Source organism: Pelophylax lessonae (assembly GCF_965119305.1).
Source record: "Pelophylax lessonae genome assembly, chromosome: 2".
Taxonomy (NCBI): Eukaryota; Metazoa; Chordata; class Amphibia; order Anura; family Ranidae; genus Pelophylax; species Pelophylax lessonae.
In genome coordinates, this window is record NC_138769.1 from 294,808,263 (window position 1) to 294,826,955 (window position 18,693).

The 18,693-nt window shown below is 42.2% G+C and overlaps 1 protein-coding gene across 1 annotated transcript in view; it reads left to right on the top strand.

Annotated features, from left to right (window-relative positions):
• Nucleotides 1-18,693, top strand: part of PARL (presenilin associated rhomboid like) — a 118,563-nt gene that overhangs the window by 65,347 nt on the left and 34,523 nt on the right. Inside the window, exons 7-9 of the mRNA XM_082247396.1 lie at nucleotides 3,940-4,089; nucleotides 10,222-10,292; nucleotides 16,170-16,271. Of these exons, the coding sequence (XP_082103522.1) occupies nucleotides 3,940-4,089; nucleotides 10,222-10,292; nucleotides 16,170-16,271 (323 nt within the window). The remainder of the gene's footprint in view (nucleotides 1-3,939; nucleotides 4,090-10,221; nucleotides 10,293-16,169; nucleotides 16,272-18,693) is intronic.

Here is an 18,693-nt window from a genome sequence, read left to right on the forward strand (position 1 = left end):
AAGCCAGCCTGCCGCAGTATATATGCAGTCGGCAAGTGGTTAAACAGACGCGCTGGGCAATGGTATTTTTAGTTTTGACCAATCCCCTTGCTTTAACATGCATGTCAAGATACTGGCTAAGATTCTAGCATTCTACCTGAAACCTGGCCTAAGCGAAAATGTACATTGCATCTTCCAGCCTAATCATCCTCTCTAAAATGACAATTTTTTTTCTACTAGCCCTAGATTTAAAAAAAAAAAAAAAGGCTGTTCACTCGCTGGGAGTTGGGCACTTCCTTTTGGAAGTGGATATGTGCCTTGTGATGGTACCAGGGTGTTTTTTTTTCAATATTTAGGCTTTTGCTATCCCTCTTTCAGTATTGACAAAGGCACTGGACAAGGCTGCCCACTGTTTAAGTTTAAGGCTCATTCAAATGGCAGATTAGTGCCGTCCTCTGTGCAGAGCAGCTGGCAGATGCCTGTTAATCCACCTCAGAGCTGTGTGAAGGCAGCCCATAGAAATGGATGCACATGCAGCACTGGCATGGACACAATTGCATGTCAAATACTGACATGTGAACAGGAGCGGGTGCATGGATCAATCCATCCAGAGGCTCTGCATTCGGATTCATGCACATGCTCCTGCCCACGGGTAAACATGTGATTGCACTGCACAGCTCCAAGGTGGATGCACACACACACACATGCCAGCAGCTCTGCATTGAGGAGAGCATTGATCTGATGTCTGAATGAGCCCTTAGACCATTGTATACTGCAATGTATCCAATTACAACAAGGTATGTGCCACTACAGAGTTACTTTTATTTCAGCCCCAAATCAATATCATTAATTTTACCATAAGGCAGTTAACCAGTACCTTTTTGGGCTATACCCTCTTACATCTTTACCAAACTTGCTTTCCCTCCTAAGAAAATTTTGTATTTTTTTTTGCTCTACAAATTAATAAAAAATGCCACACTTTGAACAATCTCTTATCCTAGGGCTTTAGCCCATGTTTTAGAGGATGTCAAACCCCAGGCAATCTTTTCTATAGAGTGGATATAAAAAGTCTACACGCCCCTGTTAAAATGTCAGGTTTCTGTGATGTAAAAAAACGAGACAAAGATAAATAATTCCAGAACTTTTTCCACCTTTAATGTGACCTATAAACTGTACAACTCAGTTAAAAAAACAAAACTAAAATAATATGGTTGCATAAGTGTGCACACCCTTAAATACTTTGTTGAAGCACCTTTTGATTTTATTACAGCACTCAGTCTTTTTGGGTAGGAGTCTATCAGAATGGCGCATCTTGACTTTGCAACATTTGCCCACCCTTCTTTGCAAGAACACTCCAAATCTGTCAGATTGCGAGGGCATCTCCTGTGCACAGCCCTCTTTAGATCACCCCACAGATTTTTAATCAGATTCAGGTCTGGGCTCTTGCTGGGCCATTCCAAAACTCTCATCTTCTTCTGGTGAAGCCATTCCTTTGTTGATTTGGATGTATGCTTTGGGTCGTTGTCATGCTGAAAGATAACGTTCCTCTTCATGTTCAGCTTTCTAGCAGAAGCCTGAAGGTTTTGTGCCAATATTGACTGGTATTTGGAACTGTTTATATTTCCCTCTACCTTGAATAAGGCCCCTTTTCCAGCTGAAGAAAAACAACCCCAAAGCATGATGCCGCCACCACCATGCTTCACGGTGGGTATGGTGTTCTTTTGGTGATGTGCAGTGTTGTTTTTGCGCCAAACATATCTTTTGGAATTATGGCCAAAAAGCCTTCAATTTTGGTTTCATCAGACCATAACACATTTTCCTATATGCTTTTGGGAGACTTCAGATGTGTTTTTGCAAAATTTAGTCGGGTTTGGATGTTTTTTCTTGGTAAGAAAAGGCTTCCGTCTTGCCGCTCTGCCCCATAGCCCCGACATAGGAAGAATGCGGAGATTGTTGTCACATGTACCACACAGCCAGTACTTGCCAGACATTCCTGCAGCTCCTTTAATGTTGCTGTAGGCCTCTTGGAAGCCTTCCTGACCAGTTTTTTTTCATCATTTTTTGAGGGACAGTTCTTGGTAATGTCACTGTTGTGTTCTATTTTCTCCACTTGATGATGACTTTTTTCACTGTGTTCCATGGTATATCTACTGCCTTGGAACTTCTTTTGTACCCTTCAACATTGCGATTCCCTCTGATGCTAAGAAAATGTCAGGAAAGACCTACTAGAACAGCTGAACTTTATTTGGGGTTATTCAGAGGCACTTTAAATGATGGTAGGTGTGTACTGACTCCTTTTTAACATGAGTTTGAATGCGATTGCTTAATTCTGAACACAGCTACATCCCCAATTATAAGAGGGTGTGAACACTTACGCAATCAACTTATTTTATTTTTTTAGTTTTACCCCCCCCCCCCCAAAAAAGATTTAGTTGAATGTTTTTCAATTGAGTTGTACAGTTTATAGGTCACCTTAAAGGTGGAAAAAGTTCTGAAATGATTTATTTGTTGTCATTTTTTTTCTACATCACAGAAACCTGACATTTTAACAGGGGTGCATAGACTTTTTATATCCACTGTATATAGTGGGACTACCCCAAAATCGGGAGATATTGGACCAACATTTATCAACTGGTCTACATGCACTTGGGCACAGGAGGCCCTATCCTGAAACCCACACAATGTATAAACTCACAATTTTACCTAGTAATCTTTCTTTTCATGACAGCCAAACAGGTCCTCCACCGCTAGGATTGTGCAGGTGAAATAAAAGATGATGATTTTTCTACTGAATGGAAAAAATGGCGATTATCCTTAATGATTTAGTGCAGGGATTCCCAAACTACGGCCCTGCAGCTGTTGCAGAACTTCATCCCATGAGGTATAGAAAAACACAGACATTCACATACATAACTTGGCATGATGGGAACTGTAGTTTCTGAACTGGAGGGCCGTAGTTTGGGAATCCCTGATTTAGTGCATACATTTGAATTCCCTGGGATGGAACACTAGCTTCCACCACTCATTGCTGGACCTATGATAGATTTGTTCTCCTCTGGAACTTTCTAGAAGTAAGGCCCAGAGTATTCTGGAAGTGCTCAATCCTTTTTGTGGGTGTAGAAAGGTGAAAATATTGGGGTAATGAGTACGGTACTTTGTTGTATTAAACACCTAATGAAGGGCTATCTTTGCCTGCAAGATTGTGCAGTTTTGTATCCATGATGACAGAATAAATAAAATAATTCTGGAATGGCTGTGATGTATTCCCAGGAGTTTTAGGATTGAAATATACAGTTGTTTAAAATTAAGTAAACCCCATAGAAACTGTTGACCTTTTTCACTGTATTTATACAAGTGAACATTTGATTTTCATTCAAACCATTGTTCTGGATACATGTAATACACTTGAACACATAACACGTAAAACTGATGTGGTTTATTAATTGTCCTAATCTAAATAAAATGAAAATACAAATTTACATGAAAAAGTAAGTACACCATTTCAAATCCATGAAAAGTCAATCGTTTCCATGGGTGTGTTTTTTAATGACTGTTTGTAGTAACATTGGACACATTTATGAATTTAGTTATTAGTCTTTCTCCATTATACAACAAGGAAAAAACTTTTTGCAATTGTTAATCAACAATACTTATTTGCTGACTAACCAATAAAAAAAACATGCAGCAAACGTTTGGATATCTTGTCAGTCGTTACTTGGTAACACACACTAGGAATAAATCCTAGCCTCCAGACTTTTCTTAGCCAGAAAAAACGGGCTTGTCCATGTTCATGACAGATGCAGATACTTTACACTTTTGTTTTTTTTTTGCTCTGTCCCTACAGTTGAGCTTAATTTTTTATTTATTTTTTCTTGAAGAGGTTTATGATATTATTGAAATGTTTGAAGTGGTATGTGCTGTCCAATCCATGTTGGTCATTACAGTCTATATTTTCTACAGAGTCCATTTGCTTGCCGATGACTTTATCTACATTTAGCCACTTCTCATTCTTCCATATGGCTGCAAATATGTATGTCCTGTGGACATTTTCCTCCAGTATTGTCTCCATTCTGGGCCAAGAACAATTTTTGGCTCTCTATATGTCAGCAGGTAAGAATCCATGTGTGTCCCCTTAACATGTGTGCTTTGTTAATGTGAATTGAAATGGGAAAAGTTTTGTGGTCCTCCAAAATTCTATATGCTGCGGAGGTGGGGTGGTGAGGGGGAGGGAGCTGACGTAATTCTTTTCTAGGCAAGAATTGCAAAAGTGGAAGCAGGTATCGATCCGAAAAAGGTAGGTAACTGCTCTCAAAAAAGGGGGGAAAAAAATAAACAGCCAAATATGTTGGAATTTCTTAAGTCTTCATACACGCTTTTTTTGTTTGTAAAAGCTTGTTTCAGGTCTGATTTTAAAAATCTGACTAAACGAATGCTTTTAATTCCTTCCTACTGGTAAAACTGATTCTTAATGAAAACACATTCATGATTTCACCAATAATAGTTTAGAAAGAGCACATGAATACCAGCAGGAGCATTTTTATTCTTTTTATTTGTAGGAAGACATCCTGTCAGCTAGCAAATACTGGTGTACCTGATTGCCTACTATTTACAAATCCCTTATCTGTGTTATTTTGTTGTCCGTGGATCTAAGGGGGCCCATTCACACTATGGCCTTGCACTAACACGCACTTTACCACAGCATCTCTGAAATGCATTAGTATTATGCAGTGCCATTCCTTCTGAATGGTACCTGAACGCACCTATCCAATGTACGTGTTACAGCACAACAAGCGGCAGTGCATGTCTTTGTATGGTATATTGGAATGCCATTCTGATTGAATGACACCGCATTGCACCAATGTATTTACCAGGCAATGTGGCAGTGTAGTCGAAGAGTCCAATCGGACCACTTTATAGCAGCTACAAAGCACACTAATTTTTGCTGGAAATTTGTAGATCCTAATGGGCCATACAGACTCTAAGATTTTCTGAAGGCTTTTTTTCCTTTAGACTTACCAAAACCATATAATATGAGGTCAAACCTAAACACTTTCAATTTGTATGCAATCTGGCAGGCCCTTGCACTACATAGAAAAGGTAAATCTGAAGGAAATCTAACCACAAAAGTTGGATAGTGTGTATCCAGCTTTAGAATTGCTGCTGTAAATGACTGCAATTTTCAAGGAAAGCACTAATGCGCCATGGTCATGGATAGCTGCATTGGAGCTGAAGCTGGTCGTTGAGTTGTTACCTCCAAAAGCTGCAAAAAGTCAATCACTTGATTAGACATATGCCGGTTTTCGGTAATTCGATATATCGCGGTATTGCATAGCCACGGTATTGTTATTGTGGCATTTTTAAAATACCGAGTTTCTCTGTCAAGTCTGCCTGACTTGTGAATTGATACATTTCAGTGAGCTGGATGACTCATTCACTCACACAGCTAAGCCTTTCAGCATCAGTCTGCCAGTAACTATAAACAAAAATGATTACATTTGTATCTTTTCCTTCCCTCTGCCAGGGAGAAAGGAAGTTTAACCTCTTAAAGACTGGATCTTTTTCTGACACTTGCTGCTTGCAAGTTAAAATCAGTTTTTTTTTTGCTAGAAAAGTACTTAGAACCCCCAAACATTTTATATATTTTTTTAGCAGAGACCCTACAGAATAAAATGGCGATTGTTGTAATATTTTATGTCACACTGTATTTGCGCAGCAGTCTTTCAAACGCAATGATTAGACTTTAATGAATAAAAAAAAAAAAAAAAAAAAAGTAACAGTAAAGTTATCCCAATTTTTTTTTTTTGTTACACAGAGAATCGTGAGAGAATCGTGATCTTTATTCCAAGCTAAAAAATCGTGATTCTCATTTTGGCCAGAATCGTGCAGCTCTAATAAATATATATATACACACACACACGCATAGCAGCCCACATTACATTATTATATAGCCATCAAGCAGTGTCTGGCCTACCTGGTGATGACTGGTCCTGGCGCTCTGATCCGATGGCCTGGTCTTTAAAGGGGCAAATCCTTGCGATCCAGAAGTGGTTAAACCTGCAGGAGGACCGGTGTTTTTATCTATTAATGACTTTACTATTGCTTTAGGCCTGGTTCACATGTATGCGGGTTGGTGGTTCACATGTATGCGGGTTGGCGGCCCACATTTGCACAGGCATAGCAGCCCATTGATTTGAACGGGCTGCTATGCCTTCATTTTCCGCAGAAAAAAGGTGCATGCAGCATTTTTTTAAAATTCAGTGGCCTTGAAATCCATCCTGCTTTTGCACCATGCGACTAACCTGCAGTTCCTGCTCTGGCAAGCTTTCTGCATTTTTTGTATACGTGGGCACGGCATTTAAAAATAAACAGTTTGCGTGTGCAGCAACGGCAGGTAAGTCGCATGGTGCAAAAGAAGGATGGATTTCATGGCCACTGCATTTTTTTAAATTCTGCATGCACCTTTTTTCAGCTGAAAACGCAGGCATAGCAGCTCAAGCCCATTCACATCAATGGGCTGCTATGCCTGTGCAAATGTGGGCCCCCAACCCGCATACATGTGAACCACCAACCCGCATACATGTGAACCAGGCCTAAAGCAATAGTAAAGTCATTAATAGATAAAAACACCGGTCCTCCTGCAGGTTTAACCAATTAATGACTTTACTATTGCTTTAGGCCTGGTTCACATGTATGCGGGTTGGGGGCCCACATTTGCACAGGCATAGCAGCCCATTGATGTGAATGGGCTTGAGCTGTTATGCCTGCGTTTTCAGCTGAAAAAAGGTGCATGCAGAATTTAAAAAAATGCAGTGGCCATGAAATCCATCCTTCTTTTGCACCATGCGACTTACCTGCCGTTGCTGCACACGCAAACTGTTTTTAAATGCCGTGCCCACGTATACAAAAAATGCAGAAAGCTTGCCAGAGCAGGAACTGCAGGTTAGTCGCATGGTGCAAAAGCAGGATGGATTTCAAGGCCACTGAATTTTAAAAAAATGCTGCATGCACCTTTTTTCTGCGGAAAATGAGGGCATAGCAGCCCATTCAAATCAATGGGCTGCTATGCCTGTGCAAATGTGAACCACCAACCCGCATACATGTGAACCACCAACCCGCATACATGTTTACCAGGCCTAAAGCAATAGTAAAGTAATTTATAAACAACACCTCCTTCAGGTTTAACCACTTCTTGACCACAAGGATTTGCCCTCTTAATGACCAGGCCATCGGATCGGAGCCGAGCGCCAGAACCAGTTATCACCAGTTAGGCCAGACACTGCTTGATGACCTATTTTAGGCCTGGTTCACAGAGTCTGTACTGACTGACTATATAATAATGTGCATAAGTGAACCAAAGCCCCTAAATTCAGCAATGAAATTGAAGTGAGGTGGAAATTTAATAATAGAATACCGTGATAATACCGTATACCGTGGCAAAACCTTAATCAATTAATCGCAGCATGAAAATCTGATACCGTCACAAGCCTACACTTGATGACTAAGCTACAAATCATGAGGATTTTCTGTCACAGACCTTTTCATTGACAACATGAACATTTTTTTTTTTTTTTGAACATTTTTATTCTGCCAAGAAATGGTAAGGAGAGATTCAGTAGCTGCTGCAAATTGTTTGTGGGTTAGGACCGAACATATAATAATGGTCTTCTAGAAAACATTTTGTATTCTAATTAGGTAGAATCGATTTAATATTTAGGTAAAGGAGAACTGCGCTGAAAAGCTTATTGTGTGCAAGTTATATTACTGTTAAGCTGGTCGTGGATGGATTAAAATTTGCTGCTGAACCGGGCAAATATTGATCCATGTGTGATTTGCTTCCGCTCCACCGAAGTCGATCTAACAATTGACTTCTGTCAAACTGGCTTTTTGGAAAATTTTTCTCGATCAGCAGCTGCATATGTTCTGACAGAGGAGATTGCCTGCTGTCAGACTACAATGTCTCAGCGGGGAGAATAGTTTGATTCATCTATGGTCAGCCATATTATTTTGTTTTACTGGTTGCTTGCTACCAAAATAAAATGGTATTTTGCAAAGTGCCTTTTAAAGTGGTTGTAATGTCAGTTTTTTTTTTTTTTTCTTAATGCTTTTCATGCATTAAGATTACAAGCCTTCCGTGTGCAGCAGCCCCCCTAATACTTATCTGAGCCCCATCTCCATCCAGGGATGTTGCACAAGTGACTCTTCTGCCCAGGACTCCCCTTCTCATTGGCTGAGACAGCAGTGAAGTGGTATTGGCTCCTGCTGCTGTCAATCAGTCAGTGAGCCAATGAGAAAGAGGGGGGCGGGGCTGGGCCGCGGCTCTGTGTCTGAATGAACACGGGGAGCTGCAGCTCAGCCCAGGTGACCCCATAACAAGCTGCTTGCTGTGGATGTGCACAGAGGAGGTAAGTAGAACAGGTTTGTTTTTTATAATAAAAAAATAAAAAAAAAAAAAGACTTTACAATCCCTTGAAGGCCCCTTTCACACATGCGGTCCATTCAGATCCGCCTGTCAGTTTTTCAGGCGGATCTGAACAGATGCCCCATGCATCTCTATGGGGCAGCGAATGTCAGCGGAGACATGTCCGCTGACATCCGATCTGATCCTGTCCGTCAAATCCGGACGGATGGAAATCCTATTTTCCATCTGTCTGGCGGATGGGATGAGAACGGACAGACGGTCCGTTCTCATCTGATTCCCCCATAGAGGACATCGGGGATCTGACAGCTCCGTCTCCGCACACAGAGCGGAGACGGAGCTGTCATCCACCTGCTCAGCGGGGATCGATCCGCCGATCCCCACTGAGAAAAACGGAGTCTTCGGCGGAACGGACGTGTGAAAGGAGCCCAAGTCTGTGGGCACTGTCTCTGCATCATCCTATATCCACTAACGCTAATAAATATGTATTGTCTGTGGTGGGAGTGATCATGTGACCACAGCTGAGAGCAGCGCTGGAGGGACCCTGCTGGAGTGAAGAAAAAGGTAAGGAATACAGCCTCTTCTGCAACCCGCTCACCTTAACAAAAATATAACTATTGCAGTATGGAGGTACATTTTTTTTTTTTTTTTCACACCGGTTAGGCAGCATAACGGCATCGATTGACTTCAGTACAGCTAGTTACCTGTGTTTTTTTTTTTTTTTTTCTTTTTACTGCGATCACTGCTGGCTATTGCTGGCAGCAGTGATCCTTGTGTTCTGGTACGAAAAGGATCCCTTCCGGCAGAACACAATAGAACTTCGGGAGGGATTCCCCAATCAACACTGACTGTGTTGGGAACCAAACAGTTTTCCTTCCTTCAACCCATATTTGAAGGAAAGAAAATTGCATAATATATGGTCTGCCTTCATCTTTGTTGTGAAGAATAGGATATGGGGAAAGTTTTTGTTTAACAGATTAAAACTGGGCTTAGTTTACACCACTAAAGCTGGCCTATACGTGGATCGAAATTCTGCCGTTCAGCATGGGTTGGCTGAATTTTGATACATGTATGGTTGTACAGAAGTCAATCTACCGGCGTATTCTGAGGGCAGCAAAGTTTACCTGCTGTCAGAATGCAATATCTCCGCGGGGAGGATTCCCCTATCTACATCCAGCTGGTTGAACAAAAAAAGGCTCATCTATGGCCTGCTTAGGTCTACAAAAATGCTGAGTTTTGTCAGCCGATAACAGGAGCTAGGAGCTGAGTGGATTTCTGGCAAATTAACAGGTATTCTCTACTTCAGGCAGGGTTTTTTTTTTTTTTAATGAATAAAACAAGGGAAAATATACAGGTATTGCAGAAATATATTGCCTTTTCTGTATTACTTTTTTATTTTATTTTTTTCAGCTCTGACGTAAACTTTAATGCACTTTTTAAAAAAATTAAAACATGAAGACTTCTCCTGTTAGACTCCATTCACACTAGCGCGACTTGGTCACCTGACAAGTCGTGGTCGGTCGCTCGCCATTGAATAGTACAGGACCCGTTCTAATAGGAGCGACACAAGTCGCTCCGACTTTGAAAAAGGGTCCTGTACTACTTTGGGGCGACCTTGAGGTGACTTGCATTGACTTCAATTATATGAAGTCCGTGCAAGTCGCGCCGAGGTCACGGTGCACCGCGACTTCACAGGTCGCCCCAGCAAGTTGTGTCACCCTTGTCTGAACAGGGTCTAAAGTTAACAAAATAAGGATTACAGATTGCTGGCATAGTAGCAGTACATCTCTTTACATGGCTTCACTGATTTTCCTTTGACCTTACAGGTGTTATAGCTTCATTGGCAAGCTATGTCTCCAAAGCAGCAACAGGACGTTTTGGCCCATCCCTCGGAGCTGTATGTATATTTTTTTTTTTTTTATTGGCCAGTTTGCTTATTTATCATGTTTTTTTTAGAAACCTAAAGGGGCTTGTGTATTAAAAGCCTGCTTCCCTTTAATTTTTACCATTTGACTGCAGAAATGACTGTTGAAAGATGTTGTAGGTGAAGAGAAACTTTCCTGATTTTGTTGGTACTACCATTTACATGTGAAAGGCTCTTGGTAAAAAAAAAATAATGCTGTCTTGCTTCATCTAAAGAAAACCCATATAATTGTAAGATGATATAATTTAACGTGTAAGGGCTCAGGCAAAACCTAGTTTTCCTAATTGTACAGTATAGGAACCAGCAAATACTTAAATTGGGTTATATGCAGCTACCCCAGGTGATTGAACAATGGCAAACGTCATTTCTTTATCATACATCACGGGACACAGAGCCATATTCATTACATATGGGTTATAGGCCACCTTCAGATGAATGGACACTGGCAATCAATCAGACAGTAAGTCTCCCTATGTAACCCCTCCTATACAGGAAGGACCTCCATTTCCCTTTTTTTCGCCAGTGTTTTAAAGGTAATGGTCATGGTGGAGAAGCTCCCCACATTTTATGTTTCTAAAGAAGAAGGAAGATTATGCTACATACCCCGATCAATGATTGCCGAATCTAAGGGGTTTGCAATCAGATCCATCCAAAAAAGTCAAAGACTAAAAAGATAGTACCTGAGCCTCAGGAAAGCAGATATGAGGTTCTGCCCTTAACTTTGTCCTTTTTTTTTTTGGCACTGGACCTGGGATCTGGACCCTTGGTAAAACCAATCCCAAAGGCACTCCGGCAGGGTGCTCTACAGGTCCAAGGGATTGGCCCCTCTAAAACAAGGGCACCCAGTCCTTGAAGGTCGGCAAGTGACAGCAACTCACCGTAATGGGTGAAGATTGATGCTAAGTCCACTTTAAAAATATTAGTAAAAGTTTTTTTTATGCACTGTTCCCTTTTAAGATAACTGATACTGAGTACAAAATATGTGCTCATGTTGGGTCACTCAAGTGTGCCACATCCCGGATATGAACTACGAAAAGAATTTCCCCTAGGGGGTGGGACTTTTCAGGCACAAATACAGTATTGAATATAAATAGCTCAAAAAGTTAAAGAACAAACAAATTTATTGAAGGAAATTGACAATAAGTTAAAAAATGGCAAGCTGTATACGATACATAAAATCACACAGCAGATGGAAACCGCTGTATTCTGAGGTGTATGCGGGGTCTCGCCTTTTTGGGGAATCCCTGGATGAATTGGTTAAAGGAGTTACTGGGGGCAAGAGCACTCTGCTGCCCCAGAACCCTAAGGGTAAGTTTTTCCGCGGCAAGCGGGGCTCCTCCTTTAAACCTAATCAGGGGTCCTTTCATGCCTTCAAGACGCAAAACAAGGGCAAACCCTTCAAGGGCCAAGGTGGCCAGAAAAAGCCCTGGTTCGGCAAACAAAAATATGGCCAAGCGGGGTCGGCGGCTCAGTCCGCCTCTGCCTGTAGGGGCGCCCTCATCCGTTTCAGGGGTGGGGGACGTTTGCGCGGTTTCCTCCAACCTTGGCTGCTCCGAATCACGGACAGGTGGGCTCAGGAAATCATTCGGTCAGGGTACAAGATCGAATTTCTTTCACGGCCAGCAGACAGATTCTTTCCCTCAAATCTTCATTTGACCCCAGGGTGGTTGTAGGACCTGCGTCAAGCGGTGCAGGATCTCCTTGCCCAGGGAGTAATCGTCCCGATGCCTCATCGGGACAGGTTTCGGGGGTTTTATTCAAATCTGTTCACTGTGCCCAGAAAGGAGGGCAAAGTGTGTCCGATTCTGGACTTAAAAGCTCTGAACCGCTTTGTGCGCGTTCAGAAATTCTGCATGGAATCACTCCGCTTGGTGGTAGCCTCCCTGAATCCGGGAGAATTCCTGGCCTCTATAGACCTGAAGGATGCGTATCTACACATCCCCATTTTCGAGGGTCATCAGAGGTACCTCCGATTCGCTATCGCGGAGGATCATTACCAGTTTGTGGCGTTACCTTTCGGTCTCGCTTCGGCTCCAAGGGTCTTTACCAAAGTGTTGGTGCCTGTTGCGGGCACAGGGCATTGCGGTCTTGGGTTATCTGGACGATCTCCTGTTAAGATCGAGTGCCAGCCAGAGCCTGTTGCGCGATCTGTCCACTATGGTCCAGACGCTCCAGGAGTTTGGTTGGACAATCAACATTCAGAAGTCGACTTTGTCGCCTTCGGTTCGTCTCCCGTATCTGGGAATGGTCCTGGACTCTGCTCAAGCAAAGGTGTTCTTACCGGAGGACAAGCTCCGGACCCTACAGGACGAGGTCAGGTCCCTCAGGGACAACGAATTCTCATCGCTCCGGACCTGTATGCGGTCCTTGGGATTGATGGTGTCGGCCTTCGAGGCGATACCATTTGCTCAGTTTCACACGCAAGCTCTCCAAGCGGAGATCCTCTCCAGGTGGGACAGACTGCCTCAGTCCTTGGACCTGAGGGTGTCTCTTGAGTCGCCAGACCAGAACAGATCTTTTTGTGGTGGCTTCAGTCCCCGGCTGTGTCGGACGGAAAATCCTTCCGGCCAATTCTGTGGACGGTTATTACCACGGATGCCAGCCTGTCGGGCTGGGGTGGCGTCCTGGGCAACCTGTCTGCCCAGGGCACTTGGTCGGTGGAGGAATCTTCCCTGCCGATAAACATATTGGAATTGAGAGCGATCAGGCTGTGCCTGATCCATTGGTCGGATCGTCTTCAGGGCCATCCTGTACGGGTGCAGACGGACAATGCCACTGCGGTGGCTTACATCAACCACCAAGGGGGCACCAGGAGTGCCCGGGCGGTTCAGGAAGTGACTGGAATTCTGTCTTGGGCTGAGACTCATGTCCCGGCGATTTTGGCAGTTTCGGTGCACACCTTTTCAAAATTCTACAAAGTTGATATTCTGCCATCAGCTGATGCCTCCTTTGGCCGCAAAGTTCTCTGTGCGGCAGTGCCATAGGGAACCCTGGTTTTGTACGGGTCCCTGGCTGTTGGGGTTATTTTTCCCCTTTTGTTATTTGTTTTCCTGGGTTGTTGCTCCTGTTGAGCCCTTTTTTATTACCCAGAAGGTTACCTTTCTGTTCATGTAAGGTTCCTTTCTCTGATGTAGGTACTGCGTTGCCTTTCTGACGGTTGTGTTGCCCACCCCTCATGTCTACACTGCTTTGGGACATCCCCATTATTGAAGACTGTGTGAATGGGCTGCGACTGTCGGAGGACGTAAGAGAAAACAGGATTTTTGTAAAATCTTACCATAAAATTCCTTTCTCTGTGTCCTCCGACAGTCGTCGCCCCCACCCCTCTTTTGGGGTTTTCTTCTACACTGATAGTGCTTGCGAACAAACTGAGTTGGGATGGCTATTCCAGGGGGGTATTGGACTAGGACAGCCCCCATGGGTGTGACTATGTAGATGAATTGTTCTTTTACAAGTCTTTTGCCTAGAAACTCCTGTGGAGAGGAAGCAATACCCATTAGTGAAGACTGTGTGAATGGGCGGCGACTGTCGGACTCAGAGAAAGGAATTTTACAGTAAGATTTTACAAAAATTCAGTTTTTTAGGCTGCTTTCACACTGATCAATTTTTCTTCCACTTTAGCGTTTAAAAAAAGAGTAAGAAAAATGCATTACCATGAAATCCTACGGAACCCCTAACGCTGAACAGTTGCGGGTCTGCTCTGTCTTGTAAAATCCTGCTTGCTGATTTTTTGGTGCATGTTTTTGGTGCGGTGAGGAAAAAAAGGTTTTGGAGCACATAAAAAAAAAATGCAGCAAAATCACACTGTGTGAATAGACCCTGAATCCTCTACTGAAAACACAGCATTTGTGTTCTCATCTCTTCCTCCTGGTTCTATAGTCATGATCATTACATACCGTATTTTCCGGCGTATAATACTTTTTAACCCAGGAAAATCTTCTCAAAAGTCGGGGGTCGTCTTATATGCCGGGTATCGTCTTATAGGGCGAATGCTGGAGCCAAACTGGAGAATATGTGTAGGCTGAGCTCCCTGCACTGCTAGTTCCAGTGCTGGCTGCAGGGGGTGAGTTGGGGGGAGTTTGTGCAGGTGACAAGTGCTGTGGTATCGGTAAATGTCTTCTCCTCTCCCGTGTGACTCCTCCTTCCCCCGCCGCCGATTTCATACTTACACAGCAGGTAGCAGAGCATGCAGCATTTCCGAGCAGAAGGTAGGAGCTGTCTAAGTTAAAAAGCCTGTGATTTGTTGTTGCTAGGGGCGGTCCTAGCAACCAATCTGCCTGTGGAAAGTTGAACAGCTCCTGCCTTATGCTCGGACATGCTGCATCCTCTATCTGCTGTGTAAGGTAAGGGAGGGGGCTGTAAAGGGGACTGTGAAAGAGAGTAATGTGCAAGTAAGGGGGGACAACTGTAGAAGAGACTGAGATACAAGGACAGGGACTATGGAGGGGATTGGGATACAAGGAGGGGGACTGTGGAGGGGATTGGGATACAAGGAGGGGGACTGTGGAGGGGATTGGGATACAAGGAGGGGGACTGTGGAGTGGATTGGGATACAAGGAGGGGGACTGTGGAGTGGATTGGGATACAAGGAGGGGGACTGTGGAGGGGATTGGGATACAAGGAGGGGGACTGTGGAGGGCATTGGGATACAAGGAGGGGGGGGGACTGTGGAGGGGATTGGGATGCAAGGAGGGGGGTTGTGCAGCATGGCAGCTCCCATGGGTTTGTTTTATCCTTCCTTTCAGCTTTAGAGTGAATTTGGAAAAGTTCAATCCACTTGCACTGTTTTATGTTTACATGTATACTCTATATTTTAACTGCAAAAGTTGGGGGGTCGTCTTATACGCCGGAAAATACGGTATGTATAAAAAGTTTGAGATCTAATCTCTATTTGATGTACAACTGCTACTGACTTGCAAGTCAATGATGCACTTCTATCTGTATATCTGATCGTTGTTACACACTGTATTCCTTTAAAACTTTTCAATAAAAAGTTATTGAAAGAGAAAAACTAAACAAAAAAACTGATGTAAATAGATAGGGCTAAAGCATTCTACAGCTTATAGTAAATGAAAAGTACTTTGACATATGTGAAACATGCAGTCAAAAGCTCTATATTACTTGTTTAGTTTAACCCTCTTTAAAAATAAAAAAAAAAAAATAGAAAAAACATTGCAAATACAGGTTTGTTCTTCAAGAGTAAAATCAGTAGGCACATCCTTTAATTATGAAGGTCATGCAGATTACACTTCAGTGTAGACATTAGGAAGAACATTTCTCTTGGTGCTCCTGTTACATGTTTCCATGAAGCTCATACGATCTGTAGGAAATGCATTGAAAGGTAAACTCTCCACTTAGCTGATTTGTTTGCTTGCACCTGTGTTTTTATCTACATTTGCACAGTAAAAGCAAAGGGGAGGATAGAAAAATGAGAAACAGATGGCTGGGTTCAGCAGCTGTCACTATACAATTTGTGTTGTTAGATATCCCCAGCTGCACATAGAGGGGTGTCAGAACCCCAGGGGATGTGGTTCTACAGATGCAGCTGGAGCCTTTCATCTGCTTAAGGGTTGTCCCTTCCAGTAAAATACATAATTATGTCTATTAATGAAGGAACAAAATAAGGGTTAGAAAAAGGAATATATGTATAATCATTTAAAGTGTAAAATGTTTAATAACCGTTTTATTTCATGCCTCTTTGTTATATGCCTGCAATTGATTGCTTAGTTATTTTTATTTTATGACAAACAAATTACTAAAATGGGTAATAAAGATGCAAAAAGCACCTACATTTTTACTAAGTTAAATGAAATGTATATGAAAATATTTATTCTTATTGCCCCCCTCCAGTCTGGTGCAATCATGACAGTTCTAGCTGCGGTGTGTACAAAGATGCCTGAAGCCAAACTAGCCATCATTTTTCTTCCAATGTTCACATTTACTGCTGGAAACGTATGTACCATTTTTTTTGCATTTGCTTTTATATGTTTTAACCATTTATACTGGCTTTATTTTATACTTTCAAACCGAAAAATGGCTCTTCTGAGCTTATACTGTACATCTATACTAACTGTGGGTGATATCTTAAAAAAAACTGAAAGGTACATTCTTTTATATTCTGACAGTACATGGAGAGACTAAATAGTTTTAAATAGTAAGGGCAGTTCAGTTCTATTTATATTGTGAATTAAAAATAAGGTGTACAGCGCCACATATATGAATACAAGTTAAAATGATAGGAAAGAGGAAAAAAATCATATATCTAAGCCTATAGAAAGCCAAAGAACAGTCCATAAGTCCACAGCAGATAGTTAAATCTTCCCTTAGTAAAACCAAGAAACAGGAGATGGAGGAGAATCCAGTACCAAGAAATGAATCTGGTCCACAGACAATGCAACGCCACGTGCTCCGAAGAAAAATGTCTGCTTACCAGAACATTTGACCCTTGGTTAGGAGTGGTCAAAAAGGCATGTGTTAGGATGACAAACTAAAAGTGTTGGCTGCACACATCCAAGCTCTGGTCAGCAGTCCAATGTCATTACACTGATAAACGTGGTAACTCCAAAGCACTCTCAGTTCTGGTCAGCTGAGTAAGCCAAATTAACCTCCAAAAACAAGGGAGACTCCAATAGTGTAGTATGTACTGTTAGCATAAAAAGCAACAAATGGAAAACTCACATGTCAGCAGAAATAACGGACATAAAGCACAAGATGGCCGTGGCATGGGTGTGTCTATGTGCGTGCGTACTGATGCGTTTCATCATCACGGGGACATTGTCAAAGGCGTGGCCCGCACACGTATGCACGCTTTAGAGTCCCACCCGGAAGCTGCATCACGGCAGAACCACCGGAAGAGACTCCTCTGGAATGCACCAACGGGACGCTTGCGTTCCACGCTATGCAGTGTGAGAAAATCCCCAGAAGCAATGCAGATAGTGGAGCTGGCAGAGAGATCTCATACACCAATCCAATGACAGAAAGCTTGTGCTCTGCAAAAATTAGCTGTAATTGGCTACAATGGTGATAACACATTACATAAGTGGATAGGAAAAACGGAACAAAAACCTTTGATCATCTGGCAATGATGTGTATCGGATATCAGAAACCAATGAAAGCACTTAATATGTTATGTTATCTAGATCAGCGGTTCTCAAATCCGGTCCTCGGGACCCACTAACAGGCCAGATTTTAAGTATTACCTTGGGGGATGCAGACTAGAATACTGCAATCACTGAGAAGCAAATGAGATCACCTGTGATGTAATTTAGTTATCTTGCAAACCTGGCCTGTTGGTGGGTCCCGAGGACCGGAATTGAGAACCACTGATCTAGATTACGTGACAAACCTATTCCAATGTGAGCCACATGATATCATATGAGTTACCCAAAAAACACAATTAAACATACAGTTGTATTTTGAGTAAATTCACATACTTCTCAAAAATACTAAACATAAAGATTATGAAATTTAGATAAACATTTTCGATCTAAATACAGAGTATAAAATTGTAGACATTATAAACATCCTCAATCATCATCCTCTAAAATTGTTACTATAATAGCAAACCATACTATTTCATCCTAATGCATAAATAAGCATCTGCCTAATATGAACTAAAAAGGATTCACCGTAAAATCAAAAGGACCTGTGACCCTCACTTGCTATGATGGCCTATGGAACTTAAGGGCATAAATGATATAAGCCCACATATATGAATAATGCAAAAATAAATTGGGATCACGTGACAGATAATAAACACCCTCCAGATGTCTTGACACAACACTAGGGGTTCAATCACCAATTAAACGCATGCCGAATTAGAATGTAATCTATGGCCACACATAGCCATATACAAGGGCACAGGTCCTAAATTCAATAAAATTCTTACAACATAAACTCCAAAAAAAAATAAAATATAAAAGGATAAATGAAAACTGAAAAACTATATGTCTCAACAGAGCGAGACAGGGGCACCAATTCTGTGGAGTGGGACATCAACCTGCACAGCAACAGACCAGTCAACTATTGCTAAAAATATAGGTTGCCTGAAATCTTCCAAACTATAACAGTGTATGCAAACTCCATAAGTGATCCATTTGCTCAAATCCTGAAGAAATGTACCACTCTAGTGAAGAATGAAATGGCCTGTAGCACTCACACCTTAATAATCTATTCTGGACGCAGTTGGGGTCAAAAACTTGTAATATATTAGAGGATCTCATATTTTATGATCCCCAGAATAATTAAAAATACTAGCAATATCAGCTACGATGTCTTGTATTGCTTTTTAAATGTATGTTTTTTGTTGGGGGGTGGGGGGGGGGGAGGAGGATTGAGGGGTTGAAGCTGTGTACATGAGACCTATACTGGATCT